At 36.4% G+C, this 14,377-nt stretch overlaps 2 protein-coding genes and 1 pseudogene across 8 annotated transcripts; 1 reads left to right on the top strand and 2 right to left on the bottom strand.

The window, feature by feature from the left end:
• Nucleotides 1–380: 380 nt before the first annotated feature.
• On the bottom strand, nt 381–5,001 carry LOC111468218 (protein TRIGALACTOSYLDIACYLGLYCEROL 2, chloroplastic-like). Of its 4 annotated transcripts, XM_023113362.1 has the most exons (7): nt 4,821–5,001; nt 3,461–4,024; nt 2,800–3,129; nt 1,569–1,684; nt 1,295–1,385; nt 959–1,073; nt 381–687 (listed from the first exon to the last, which is right to left on the bottom strand). In XM_023113362.1, the coding sequence occupies exons 2-6, from the start codon at nt 3,980–3,982 to the stop codon at nt 981–983; spliced, it is 1,152 nt and encodes a 383-aa protein (XP_022969130.1). In that variant the 5' UTR covers nt 3,983–4,024; nt 4,821–5,001; the 3' UTR covers nt 381–687; nt 959–980. The 4 variants fall into 4 exon arrangements, with proteins under 4 accessions (XP_022969130.1, XP_022969129.1, XP_022969132.1 ...); XM_023113361.1 differs by lacking the exon at nt 381–687 and having other exon boundaries at nt 691–1,073; XM_023113363.1 differs by lacking the exons at nt 381–687; nt 959–1,073; nt 1,295–1,385 and adding an exon at nt 2,617–2,657 and having other exon boundaries at nt 1,591–1,695.
• A 565-nt stretch (nt 5,002–5,566) lies between these two features.
• On the bottom strand, nt 5,567–9,847 carry LOC111468137. 4 transcript variants are annotated; one of them, XM_023113244.1, is made up of 8 exons: nt 9,743–9,847; nt 9,195–9,266; nt 9,073–9,106; nt 7,144–8,845; nt 6,813–6,900; nt 6,459–6,651; nt 5,923–6,093; nt 5,567–5,831 (listed from the first exon to the last, which is right to left on the bottom strand). In XM_023113244.1, exons 1-6 carry the CDS (start codon nt 9,820–9,822, stop codon nt 6,564–6,566), a joined length of 2,064 nt encoding a protein of 687 aa, XP_022969012.1. In that variant the 5' UTR covers nt 9,823–9,847; the 3' UTR covers nt 5,567–5,831; nt 5,923–6,093; nt 6,459–6,563. The 4 variants fall into 4 exon arrangements, with proteins under 4 accessions (XP_022969012.1, XP_022969011.1, XP_022969013.1 ...); XM_023113243.1 differs by having other exon boundaries at nt 5,923–6,076; XM_023113245.1 differs by having other exon boundaries at nt 5,923–6,076; nt 6,813–6,897.
• Nucleotides 9,821–14,334, top strand: LOC111468069 (annotated as a pseudogene).
• Nucleotides 14,335–14,377: the final 43 nt, after the last annotated feature.

Here is a 14,377-nt window from a genome sequence, read left to right as displayed (position 1 = left end):
ATGTCAGTCTTATAATAAGAACTTTTAGTGTATTAAATAACACGTCTTATGGTATTATGTCTTTGACGTATATATCAAGTAATGACATAAGCCATTTTTTGTGTGTACAAGATATGCACACTTGTTAGTTTTTTCATTTAGTTACCTAATTTGCAACTATACCCTCCATGAGTATAATATAAATCAAAATTAATCAATTATCTAGTATAAAATAACCGTAATCTTGAGTATATTTTAAATTGCTCAACCATTGTTCTAAACTTGGACCATTTGTATATCGACTTAACATACTTATTGTAAATCGACTTAGCCACGACATAGGTCACTATTGTAGACCGTGTGTCATTGAAGGAGTGATTCGTTGGTGCATAACGAAAGAGGAGGGGAAGAGGGCCATAAAAATTTCCTAAAAAAAGTTTCATTTTGACGAAAAATTAGGTCAATCCATCCAACTAACCCAAAACTAGACTATTCAAATGTAAAACTCTTGGGTCGATACAGTCGAATAAAGGGATAAATTACCTCTCCAAGGTCGAAGGTTCAATTACCTCTCCAAGGTCGAAGGTTCAATCCCTCACTCCAACATGAACACGACCACGACGTAATTTTAAAAAAATCAGTACCTGTAAGCGCTTCCCAATGATAGGAAAGTAAATGACAATCATCCATAGCTTTTTCCAGCCAAGGCTGTAGCCAGAAAGAAAAATGTCTTTATAACAGAAATAAAGCACCAATTTGTGAAATACGAATGTAAATTCCCTCTGTTTAAACAGGGCTACGACCTAACAACATTCACAAATATCTCTATTATGCTAGCATGAACTATGGATCTCCCTCCTCCCTATGGAAGCAAAAACCATAACAGTTACGAAAACATGTCTAGACGTGTAAGCTTTGTGCCCGAAATACGAAAGGATTGAAAATAAATTGTCGCCTAATACCGAGTTCATACAAATACCATTGTCATCACATGTGTATTATCATAGTAGCCTGCTCAGAGACTTGATCAGCAGTTTTAAATTCCGTTTTGTCGCCTCATCACCCGTGAACCCAAGAAGTTCGGAGCTCAAACTCTGAAACGAGATAGGAAGGATAAACCAAAGAGGGAATTAGAAAGATGTAGTTATCAAGAGCAGTGTTTTAAAAAGTCGACTGGAGCGTGCGCGGTGCCTCGCTTCTTTGAAGCGCAGCTCCCTTAATGAAGTCCCGTTTATTGTGCTTTAGTGCACCTAGAGCTTTAAAAAACACTGATATTCGGATAAATCAAGAGGAGTTTCAGCAATTAAGATCTCACCTCTATGTTCTTCAAAGTATGAATTAGCGTATAAATGGACTTCTGAAGCAGTTCTGTGTTTTCCGGGGTCATAATTGACGCATGCACGCTTCTGTAAGAAAGTCTCGATAAGCATCCATCGTGTAGAAGGAATTCATAATAATTGACAATATTATTATCTTTTTAGACTAATCTCTGTTGAAAATTGTGAAAGAACCGAAGAGATTATAGTCCATTAAGAAATCAGAGTTCATCAACATTAAAATTCTAATATCAGAATTCAGGAATAGTTCACCTTAAATCTTCTGTGGCATGTGAAAGACTGCTAGTTAAGTTTTCAACCTCCTTTATAAGACCACTGTCACGAACCTCAGCAAGCAAAGGTTGAACATCTTCAGCCATGGCTTGAATCTGAGACATCACTACATCAAATCAAAACAGTGTGCATGAGAAGATAGTTAGATCGGTGGGACTATATATCGAACTCACCAAGATAGACCGTAAAACACGAACCTAATACATTTTTAATACAAAAAATTAAAGCTTTCGAGGAACTTAAAGCTGTAAATTCTTCGTTCTTTTCAGAGGCCAATAACAGAATACAAGCAAACACCCATTTTCTAGCCGATGCAACTCCTTATTTATGTCAGAACTAAACATGTTTTGATAATATTTACTGTTTTAGGAATTTTTTTTGAGCTACAATCAAGATCCTACCTACTATAATGGGCAATGTAAACTGTAACAGCTTGAGGCCACTACTAGTAGATATTGTCTGCTTTGGTCTGTTAGAATCGCCGTCAGCCTCACGGTTTTAAAAAGCATCTACTAGGGATAGGTTTCCACACCTTTATAAGTAATGCTTCGTTTCCGTCTCCAACCGATGTGGGATTTCACAATCCACCCCCCCTTGAAGGCCCAGCACCCTCGCTGGCACGCCGTCCAGTGTCTGGCTTTGATATCACTTGCAACAGCCCAAGCCTACCGCTAGCAAATATTATCCATTTTGGCCCCTTACGTATTACCGTCAACCTCACAGTTTTAAAACGCATCTACTAGGGAGAGATTTCCACACCCTTATAAGGAGTACTTCGTTCCGCTCTCCAACCGATGTGGGATCGCACATAAACTGTCTAATATTTTTACTCCCTATGACTATACCTCCATTGTAAATTGGGAAGGTCTTTCATAAAAATCATGGATTTTACATTCCTTTTGTAAATTTCATGAAATTGTCTCTTCTAAAAAATAAATAAATAAATAAGGGTCAATGTCAAAGCCAAGCCTAACATGTAATTAGATTCCATGGAATTACCGATATACAAATACTTCCTAGTCCTTACTGATTATTTTTTTGAGAATCCTTCCATCCTCTTCAAGAAATCTGTAAGCATCCCATCGAGTTGCCAACAAAATACATTTTTACAACATTTAAAAAATATGAACATACATAACTTAAATAACTATTTGTCCAGAAACCAAGATAGAAAATAAAGATTAAAGCATGAAATTGTAAGGAGTCACACCTTTAAAAGCAAAGGCCTTGCTTCTTCAACAACCAAAGCAACTCGTTGGGCTAAAGAAAACGTATTGGTAAGCCCTATTTCCTCCGCTTCGCGTCCAAGCCGAGTGAATATTCCAACTAATGCATCCAAACTTACCCCTTGATATCCCTTCATTTTATGCTTATCACATAATATTAAGCCTTCTTTAATACATTTGGAGTCGAGTGGTCCCACTGAAGGCACTGGAATAGGATCCCTGGGAGTAATGTCAATCATCGTCTCCATAAGAAGACCAGACTGGTTTACTTCAACCAATGAATTAAGGGGTATAATGATTTTATCATCTTCAACCTGAAAAACGGCAGGTAAATCTTAGTTTGGTCACAAAAAAACGGTAACCCTCTTTGTTAACAAGCCTATATAGACTACCTTTTAGTTCATTAAAATATCTATCAAGACTTGATAGTTTTGATTAGATAATCAAAGTGACTTCTAAAACTCTAAAAGCAATCAAAGTGCTTCTAGGAGAAACAATTGTTAATGCTTCTTCCCAAAGTATTAATAGAAAAAGTGCTTTCGTTTAAAAGCTTTTCTTTTTCAAAAGCGATCTCAAACACATTCTTAGTAAAATAAAATACGACGTTACAGTCAATCAGAGAAAGGGTATGAATTAAAAGCATACCTCAACAACAGTCTCAATACATCTCAAGGAAGGGTTAACACGAATGACATTGCCAACAGTAACTCCTCTAATTCTTACAGGAGTTCCAGTTGAAATACCACAAGCCTGAGCAAACTCAAAGACAGCCAAGTATTTTCTAAATTTAGACCGCAATTGAAAGCCTCTCAACCAAGCCAAACTGAGTGTAAGAAGTATAGCACCTGACACTAGGAACAACCCAACCCCACCTTCCCATATGCTCCTTCGACCGAACCCGAAATTACTCAATGGATGCAATGTTCTCCTCCATAAAGTACGAGGAACATCAAGAAAAAGGGCAAGCGGATTCCTTCTTTCTGAAGATGAGGGTGGCTGACTATGTCCAGCACCAGCAGATGTAGCCTTTATCTTCTTTACTTTGGATTTTAGACCAAATGGGAGATGATAAGACAACCTATTTGAAGATCTATGTGGAAGGGTAACCAAGGATGAGGGTAACGCCACAGAAAATGTTGCAACCTGCACACAAGTATCTCCCACCATTTTTTCACAACAGCAACAGTAAAACAAGATTTAAACAACTGCCTGTGAAAACAATACAATTTCGGAACTATCAGCAGGTAATACAACTTCAAAAAAAAATTATTATATTCTATTATTAAATTGATATAGAAAAAGAAGAATTTTTACAAGAGCACCAAGCCATCGACATGTCCATGTCCAGTCCAATGATCAAGAACATTATCCATGAATCAAAGCAGAGAACATTAGCCATGAATACACCTATGACCAACAAGAAGCATAAAACCAATCCAGACAACCCAAATTTCTCCCAAGTAAATTTTCCAACCAATTCAAAACAGCTGAAAATTTTCCTTCCTACGACGGCACCCCGCCACAACGCCCACCCCACCGCCCCAAAGTTATCTCCCAATATGATATTCGCCATTTAGCTTTAGTATTTCCTTCAAGTTAACTTCCCTTCCTAGTCTCTTTTCTCGCATTTTTCAGAAAGAAATGGACATTCAATTCACTCCCCCACTGCTGCTAACAATCATATTAGTAGAATTTTCAGATTCCAGAATTAAAAGAAAATAGTAGTAAGCCTTCTACACTTATTATGATCGCTTAATACACTAACATCAGTACCGAACACGAATCACAGAAATCCACATAAAACATCAATCAACGAATGGCATCCTCATCAAATCAGCTAATCCTAGATGTAAAAAGACGTATTCTCCAAAAACACTTAAAATAAACGTACATGAAAAATCCAAAAATAATAACCAAAAAATTATTCACAGAACAATCGAAGCAAGTATACAAACAACGAAATCCAGAAAATGATAGCAGAGCAATTATAGCACAAAATACGCACCTAGAACTCGTGATTGCAACTATTGAAGAGATAGCATTCGGTCAACAATTCCGACCAGCTATGGTATAAGAATTAGACCCCAAAAATCCATGAAAATGGAGAATCGGAAAACTGATTGAGTAGTACCATTGCCGAACAGATGGAGTCAGATGAGCGTTCTCGTAGCTGAATTCAGGCGCTGTTACCAATTTAACCCTCGAAAGTTCCGACCCGTTTGAATGTACGACACTTGGGAATTGGGCCCTTATTGGGCCTATTTCCTTGTATTTTGCAAAACTACCAAAATTGCCCTTATATCTTGAGAAAAAAAAAATAATAGTTTAACATTTCAATTTTCTTTCAATTTTATTAAATTAATCTCAAGTAAAATAATTTTTGAAAATTTTATTCTCTATTTAATTTTAGCTAAATCACCCAATAATTTTAATTAAAAAAAAATTTAAAAATCTCTATAAACTCCATAACTCATTTACACATCAGCATTTTAAACAAAATCAATAAATTTAAATTAAAAAATCAGGCGTAAAAAAAAAATTAACAATGTTTTGAGCAAAAACTTATTAGCAACATTTTTTAGTTTAGGGTTAAGATTGTAAAAGTGAAGTACAATAAGATGAAATTAAAAGTTAGGTTAAAACTGATTTAATTAAATAATAAAAATTAATAAAAATAATTAAAAGTGGATATTATCCAAATAGGGAAAAAAAAAAGAATAATAAAAAATTAATACAAATAATTAAAAGTGGATATTATCTAAATAGGAAAAAAAAAAAAAAGAATAATAATAAACAACTCAAAAGTTCCCCCTTCCTCCGCATCTTGTACTTCAGCTGTTTTGTACCTCATTTTTATCTACCTTTCACCATCAACACAACAGAAGAATTTGGCCACTGCAACCACCTTTCCTGTTGCATTCGACTCGGTTTCCGACATCGGAGATTGAATATCGAACCGATTAGAATCGGTACTATTTTAAACGAGACCCGTCAAAGGCCAAGGCCATTGAAAGCTCTGCATAAAGAAGAGTGTTCATCAAGTCACAGCTTAAGGACACTAAAAATGTCCTCAGACTAATTACTTTCAAGTTATATCGTAACCTTACCGTCCCGGTAATGAAACCCTGTAACTCGAGCGAGTAAGTTCAGAGAGATAGAGAGAGAGGGAAGTAGAGAAGAAATAACTCTACTAGAAGTAGTTCAGCTCCCCAGACTATGAGGCTGTCCTTTTCTTCTCCGGCCATTCTAGTTTGCCTCTTGCTGTGCCAGAGTGTGACCTATTTGTAAATACTAAATGTTTCAATGGCACAAGTTTTTTCAATCTCATGATGAAGATGTGATATGAACATATCAATATCGTGCCCGTTAATGAATTAGAAAACTAGTTAGAGTATATTCGAGGCATGTTTGGAAGGGATTTGAAATAGTTAAAACTACCCTTCGAAATCAATTTAATGTTTGGTTTTACACCTTTAAACGCAATTTTTATGTCGTCAAATATAATATTAAAAGATTAAGATTATATTTAGGAGTCATCTTAAGTGATTTTAACCATTTCAAAATCATTTCTAAACATGAACATGTAATCAAACTGACAATAATGCATCTTCTACTGAAGGAAAATGCTATTAAATTTACTTACATAAGTTTACGAAAACGCTTCATACGAACTTCCTCAAACACAATATCAACTGCTTCATTTCGCCCCGGGATGAATTCGGGTGATTCAATTCTGGTTGCTCCGCCATCAGACTGCCCAAAGACCAACTTCTAACTCAGACAAACAAAATCCCTTTGTTTCAGTCATCAGCAACTGTTCAAGTCTCTTTGTTCCACTGCCAACATGATCACACACAAATATGTTTCAGATCCTATTCTATATTCATGCAAAAATTTAATGGCCGAAATGAAAATAAAGCATATACATAAAGTGGAATAACAACGTACGAGTTTTTTTTTACAGAACACGAAAAAAGAAATCATTAAATCGTCATACCTCTTAGAAAGAGAAGGTATTAACTCCTCACAAACTTGAATAATTACTGAAGCGCCTCCCTTCGCCTTAATACGAGTCTGTTCAACTTCTGACAATACAAAATGAAATTAACAAACTTAGTGTATAACTAAAATAATTTTCTATCAGGGAAAAAAATCAACTTATTACTAACTAGTTATGCTTTTCTTTGATTTGTCAACCTAATACGTGCCTCAACCCTATTGTCAACTAGGCCTTCACAGGTTCTTTTCATGTAATATACAATAAATACAGTAGTAAAGGCCTCAAATCAGCCTCCAAACAAAGGCATCTATAATTTAAGAACACATACCAGGAAGGTCTTCTTCAACTGAAGAGTTGCAACTTAGATATAAATTAGCGCACCAATCTAACTCTATGCCTTCACTCTTTGCATACTCTTCTAGCAAGCGGCCAATGAAATTATAAGTAATCATGCTAGTTTCATCACAAGCTTCTTGAACCACAAGGTACTGATTCTTAAACGTGCTTGGTTTACTAGGCTCCATCTGAGGTATTGGACACGACATGTTCAAAGAAGTTAAACAGGTTGATTTTGAGGTATAACTCCTAGTGCGATTATCCAACAAAGTATTTGGCGTGTCTCTGTTCCCTACTTGTTGGTTAGAAGACAGGTTATATGTCTCTGGCTGAACTTTGGATTCCATGAATGAAGGGTGGTAATTAAAAGAAGAATCTAAAGAACCCTCCCTAGTAAAAGGGGTAGGTTTAGAACATTCGAAAGGCTCCACATCTGCATTTTTCAAGGACGCCTGACTAGGGGACAAGATATTCCCCACTGATGCATAATCCAGATTGGCTGGCATTGATTCCCCCATACCTTCAACAAAAACAGAGTGGGGTCCATGGTCTTCTTGAGGCAAGCCATCAAAAATATTATCGTCGTTATCACCATAATCATCGTCACTCTCTTCTAACTCTTCCATATATGCATCAGCAAAGTCATGTTCAAAGTCACAGTTAGGTAGTAAGTCCCAAACTACTTGTTTCATCTGAGCACTCAGACTAAATACATATTCAACCTCCTCTCCAATTTCATCCTGTGAGAGAACTGAATGTGGAGCACTTCGAGAATCTGTTTTTATCATAGCTAAAGCTTTCAAAAGAGACTTTGGCACAGTGTCCATATCACTACATTCAAAAAGATAGTCTGTTAACATCCTCTTAATACCAGCTCTTAGACACCTATGAGACACTTCAGCATCAGGATCCAACAAAAACTTTAACCGTTTGAGCTTCTCAATGTTGCAATTCTTTCTAACAAACCATATGGCTTTTACTATTTCATTGTGCAAGGTTTTTATTTGGGGTGAGAAGGGATAAAACTCAATTACGGACAAATTATGACGACCTGGTACTAGTTTGAGTGATAAATCAGCCACTGCCATGGCCTTTGCAAGTGATTCTTGCAATTCACCTCCTTCACCAAGCGATGAAAGCATCTTCTTACTAATTTTTGTAAGAAGATTAATAAGACGATCACGACCCCACCCAGGCTTGCGATATTTTATCTGAGGCAAAAATCGAACTCCTTCAAGTTTTCGACGCATAGCTAAGAGAACTTGGGTGGGCATGTCTCCTAATCCATAAAGTACCTGTGATGCAGCATCATGGAATGATGTCGTACTGGATGTCGAAGTTGCTGAGCGTATTCTTCGAAAATTTGTTGTGTCATTGAGAAGTTGAGACAATCGTTTAAAAGTTTCCAATTGATAGCAATCTTGACTTTTCCTTCCTAGAACTTTTGGAATAAATTCTCTGATGACCCTTTTTAGCTTCCAGCGAGTTTTTTCCAATTTGACCGAGTCTTCTGAAAGTATTTTAGCAAGAGCGTAAAGTCCCCTGGTGCTCAGATCATCGAGACATGACAAGATGAATTTTCTAACTTTGCAAGTATCTAATATTTGATCAGCTCGAATACCAAGATGCCTTGTTTCAATATTTAACACTCCAAATGCTTCTTCAACTCTTGTTTTGACAGTCCCAAAGAAAACCTGAAAAGGAGATTGAAAATGACAAAGCACAGACAATAAGGTTTGCATTTTCAAAAAAATGGATAATTATATAAATCAAATTGTAAAGTTGGGACTTAAATCTAGCGTAGTAGAGAAGGATCCAAAGTTATTTGAGGAAAAAAAGAGGAAGAATTGTTTACTACTGCATTCAAATTTGTTCGAAGTAAAGTAATCGAGGGAAGGAAAAAGTGGAAAATCTAACTTACATCATCTTCTCTCAGCAACGATTCAGGCAAGTTTCTAACAAGAAAGCCACGAATCATTCATTAGAGTAAGGAAACCAATGTACTAATTTCATATATGATTAGTCAAATACATCTTCAGTTACCGTTTATTTAAAATGTCTGAATGATCAGAATACTTCGGTCCAGATACAGAAGTAGGAAGCCCCAGCAGCCATCTGCATACATTCAACAGATTCAGTTCTTCCAGAAAATCCTACTTACAAACTCCCTCATGAGTTCACAATGAAATACAAAAATTCTAAAACACCATCTCCAACTATAAATTCAAAAAAGAGAATCAGATATCATTCAAATCCAATCCGTTTGTTAGCCGTTCATCCAAAATCACATGCCATAACCATCAATGATATTTATCAATGCCACACTCCAAACTTATTGAATCCGTTTACAGCAAATCGGAAACTGCAGCATCAACATCCAAACGACTAAAATAAACAAATGCCGTCCGAGCACTGCATTTATATGCAAACATTTAGCAACTAAACTGAATTCAAACAGAGAAATATGTTGTCAAAATTCTCATATCAATAATTAAAAAACTTCCTTATATATTTTTCTGATTCCTCCACACATCGTAAGAACAGAGCGCAAGCAAACAGAATCGTAAGCCGATTACGTAATAAATCCAGACCTTCTTTTCGATTTCAAAAGCTCCTCTTGACGACGAAGCTGTGACAAAAGTGCTTGAGAATCCGTCTGATAAAACTCCATGGTGCTTGGCCAATGTTTCAGTCCAAAAGGGTTTTATTTACAGAAGAATAGGAAGAAGGTGACGTAATAATCTAGCGAAATTAAAATCCGAAAAGAAAAAAAGGAAAGGTCTAAAGTATTTAACTCGGGTTAAGACCGGTTCGGTTGACAAATTAGAGAACCGAACCCAAAAAAAAGTTCAAGTCTTATTAAAACCGAAGAATTAGTGCTCCTAAATTTTAAAAAACTATCTTTTATATATATATAAATATATATATATAAATATATATATATATATATATTCTCTAATAAACTACTGCTTATTCGTAAATTTTAGTTTCATTAAACATAAATTTTATATTTATATTTAATATATCAATTATTATTTTTTAAATTTTTTTGATATGTTTAATGTTTTATTAGATATAAAATTTACTTTCAATAAATTAATTTAATTTGATAAACTAATTTAATTTTTGTTACTATGTCAAATATTTGTTAAACAAAAATTTATAATTTGAGAAATTTATTTGATGATTACACAATTGTTATTTATGATTTTTCTCGAAAAATATCAATTAAAACTCTTAATTTATAATTACATTTATAGATAAATTAATTTAAACTTTCAAATAAATTTTTGTTGTAATGCATTAGTTTTATAGGTGTATAACACTTTTTTAAATAAAAAAAATTAATATTAATTAAAAAATGTGAAAACCAAATAGAGAATAGTAATTTTTCATATTTTCATCTTCTCCTATTTTCTCCACTTAATTAACAATAATAATAATAATAATATTGTTAAGGATATATAGTAATAAATTATAGTTTACCATATATATTATATTTGATATTTTATTATAAGGCAAATATCTAATATTTGCTTTATTATCATAGGTATCTTTCCATTTATTGTTATTTCCATTTATTACTATTTCCATATCCTTGTAATTCATTTGATTATAAATAAGATAACTTTCACACCATTTAGGTGTGGTGGATTAATCAAACATTCACATGGTATCAGAGCCCTCTCGGTTTAACAACCCCGATCCTTTCTTTTCAATGGCTTTTGAATCCTCTAATCTTCTTCTCCACCACCCCTGCTGGTTTTGACGCCGCAGGGGCAGTCTTCATGGCTGCCGCAGGCGGAGCCGATTGATTACTCTTCGGCTCCACCCTATTGACCTCCAAATCACCTTTCGTCATACTCTGTACATACAACCTCACCTTTTCCAACCCAATCGGTTTTCCCCTTGGCCAATATAGTCTCTCTCATTTTCTTCCCAATCAACCTTCATCCTTCACATAAACCCTAACCTAAACCTATCAACCTTTTGCAGAGATTTACCTTCGGAATCTGGGTGCCGCACTGGCCTATTCGCCAACCAAGTTGCCGCCGCCCTTCCTGCCAAAATTGGCTTCTTCGCCCGATGAGGCGACTCTTCCGACTGCCCTTCTGGCCAAAATTGGCTCCTTCGCCCAATGTGGCGACTCTTCCGGCTTCAACATTGTCTTTGTCCCTTGCTCTAGGTTTCCCCTTCTACTTCTTGGGGTTAGAAATATTCTCACCAGAGCCAAGGCAGCATCGTCGCTAAGCGACAATCCCTCTTCATGGGTTAGACATATTCTCACCGAAGCCAAGGCAGCATTGCCGCTGAGCGGCGATCCCTCTGCAATTTTTGATGGCCAAGAACCGGGTTGTTAACTTCTTCAAGAAAAGTGTTTCTCAACCTCTTTGAATTTTTCAGATTCAAGCTTCACGTTCGTTTAAATCCGACGCTTAGCTTGCGGTGGGGTGTTAAGGATATTTAGTAATAAATTATAGTTTACCATATATATTATATTTGATATTTTATTATTTGCCTTATTATCATAGGTATCTTTCCATTTATTGTTATTTCCATTTATTACTATTTCCATATCCTTGTAATTTATTTGATTATAAATAAGATAACTTTCACACCATTTAGGTGTGGTGGATTAATCAAACATTCACATGGTATCAGAGCCCTCTCGGTTTAACAACCCCGATCCTTTCTTTTCAATGGCTTTTGAATCCTCTAATCTTCTTCTCCACCACCCCTGCTGGTTTTGACGCCGCAGGGGCAGTCTTCATGGCTGCCGTAGTCGGAGCCGATTGATTACTCTTCGGCTCCACCCTATTGACCTCCAAATCACCTTTCGTCATACTCTGTACATACAACCTCACCTTTTCCAACCCAATCGGTTTTCCCCTTGGCCAATATAGTCTCTCTCATTTTCTTCCCAATCAACTTTCATCCTTTACATAAACCCTAACCTAAACCTATCAACCTTTTGCAGAGATTTACCTTCGGAATCTGGATGCCGCACTGGCCTATTCGCCAACCAAGTTGCCGCCGCCATTCCTGCCAAAATTGGCTTCTTCGCCCGATGAGGCGACTCTTCCGACTGCCCTTCTCGCCAAAATTGGCTCCTTCGCCCAATGTGGCGACTCTTCCGGCTTCAACATTGTCTTTGTCCCTTGCTCTAGGTTTCCCCTTCTACTTTTTGGGGTTATAAATATTCTCACCAGAGCCAAGGCAGCATCGTCGCTCTAGGTTTCCCCTTCTACTTTTTGGGGTTATAAATATTCTCACCAGAGCCAAGGCAGCATCGTCGCTAAGCGACAATCCTTCTTCATGTTGGGGTTATAAATATTCTCACCAGAGCCAAGGCAGCATCGTCGCTAAGCGACAATCCTTCTTCATGGGTTAGACATATTCTCGCCGAAGCCAAGGCATCATCGCCGCTGAGCGGCGATCCCTCTGCAAATTTTTGATGGCCAAGAACCGGGTTGTTAGCATCTTCATGAAAAGTGTTTCTCAACCTCTTTGAATTTTTAGATTCAAGCTTCACGTTCGTTTAATCCGACGCTTAGCTTGCGGTGGGGTGTTAAGGATATATAGTAATAAATTATAGTTTACCATATATATTATATTTGATATTTTATTATAAGGCAAATATCTAATATTTGCTTTATTATCATAGGTATCTTTCCATTTATTGTTATTTCCATTTATTACTATTTCCATATCCTTGTAATTCATTTGATTATAAATAAGATAACTTTCACACCATTTAGGTGTGGTGGATTAATCAAACATTCACAAATATATTATGGATTTTTTTATTAAAAATTATTTAAATTATTTTGAGCCGATTTTAAATAAAACAAAGTGAAAATAGCTATTTAGTATTGACAAAAATATTATTTGAAATGGCTATTATATAAGGAGAATCTTCACCCCTTTCTACTCATTCACCAAGCTCTTTCCTTTCCTCCTATAACAGCCCTGATCCTCTCTGCAACTTTATTCATTACTAACACGCTATCGCTCATGATTTCTCGACTGTAGGCTATTATCCCGAGCACTTAGCATCCATGGATAAACCCATCGAGCTGTTTGAGTAATGGATGTCGAAGCACAGTAAAACGTATCAGAGCATTGAAGAGAAGCTCCATAGATTTGGGACATTCGTTGACAATTTGAAGCACATTGAAGAGACAAACAAGAACGGTTCTAGCTATTGGTTGGTGTTGAATGAAATTTGCAGACCTGAGCCATGAAGAGTACAAGAGTAAATATTTGGGACTGAACGTCGAGTTTCCGAGGAAGAGGTCAACTCATGGGTTTAGTTGCAGAGATGTGGAGGACTTGATCGAGTCGGTTGGTTGGAGAAGTAGAGAAGCTGTTACTCCAGTCAAGAACCAAGGCTCCTGTGGCCGCTTTCTTTTCCTATCTATTTATTCTACCTAGTTATGGTAAGAGTTCATAATTTCCCCACATGATAAAAGTATGATTGGAATGCAGGGAGTTTCCGGGCATTTTCGACCGTAGCAGCAGTGGAGAGTATAAACCAAACTGCTTGGTCGACCATGACCGAAGCTTCAACAATGGATGCTATGGCGGTTCGATGGATTACGCCTTCGAATACATAATGTCTAATTCTGGACTTCATAAGGGAGGGAGACTATCCATATATAATGGAGGAAGGAAGAAGTATCAGAGAAGGTAAATACTTAATCTTCTAAACACACATAAATGAAGCTTGCATTCCAAATATTTACTAAAAACAGTGTTACTATAATCCCTAGGAACGATTTGAGGTAGTAACCATTAGCGGTTACAAAGACGTGCCAGCAAACGATGAACAGTCTCTCCTAAAAGTATTGATCGAGTCATCAACCTATCATCGTAGCCATTGAGGCTTCTGGTCGAGATTTCCAATTCTATGAAGTGGTAAGAACGTAAAGCATCATACTTCCCTTGATAAACAATTCAAAACGGATGGTTTCACTTTGACCTAACTGTGAAATCATTGGGAACTTCACAGGGAATATTCACTGGTCGTTGTGGAACCGACATGGATCACGGCGTGACAGCCGTTGGGAATGGTTCATCACAGGGAACAAACTACATTACAGTAAAGAATTCATAAGGACCAAAAGCCGAAGGACTTTGCGGAATCAACCAAATGGCTTCGTATCTAACCAAAGAGAATTAATCCAATGAAGCGAACTCTCTATGTAGTTGGGAGATTTCAATAG

The sequence above is a fragment of the Cucurbita maxima genome, unplaced genomic scaffold, assembly GCF_002738345.1.
Source record: "Cucurbita maxima cultivar Rimu unplaced genomic scaffold, Cmax_1.0 Cma_Scf00036, whole genome shotgun sequence".
NCBI lineage: Eukaryota > Viridiplantae > Streptophyta > Magnoliopsida > Cucurbitales > Cucurbitaceae > Cucurbita > Cucurbita maxima.
The sequence above is the reverse complement of the archived record's forward strand: the minus strand, read 5'-3'. Positions and strand labels throughout refer to the sequence as shown.

Coding starts and splice junctions, on each gene's coding strand:
- LOC111468218 (XM_023113362.1), bottom strand. CDS start 3,982: ATGGTGGGAGATACTTGTGTGCAGGTTGCAACATTTTCTGTGGCGTTA. Junction 3,130..3,460: donor GTATTGAGACTGTTGTTGAG/GTATGCTTTTAA, acceptor GCCGTTTTTCAG/GTTGAAGATGATAAAATCAT. Junction 1,074..1,294: donor ATACTTTGAAGAACATAGAG/GTGAGATCTTAA, acceptor ATCTCGTTTCAG/AGTTTGAGCTCCGAACTTCT.
- LOC111468137 (XM_023113244.1), bottom strand. CDS start 9,822: ATGGAGTTTTATCAGACGGATTCTCAAGCACTTTTGTCACAGCTTCGT. Junction 6,901..7,143: donor AGTTGAAGAAGACCTTCCTG/GTATGTGTTCTT, acceptor TTGTATTGTCAG/AAGTTGAACAGACTCGTATT. Junction 6,652..6,812: donor ATACCTTCTCTTTCTAAGAG/GTATGACGATTT, acceptor TCATGTTGGCAG/TGGAACAAAGAGACTTGAAC.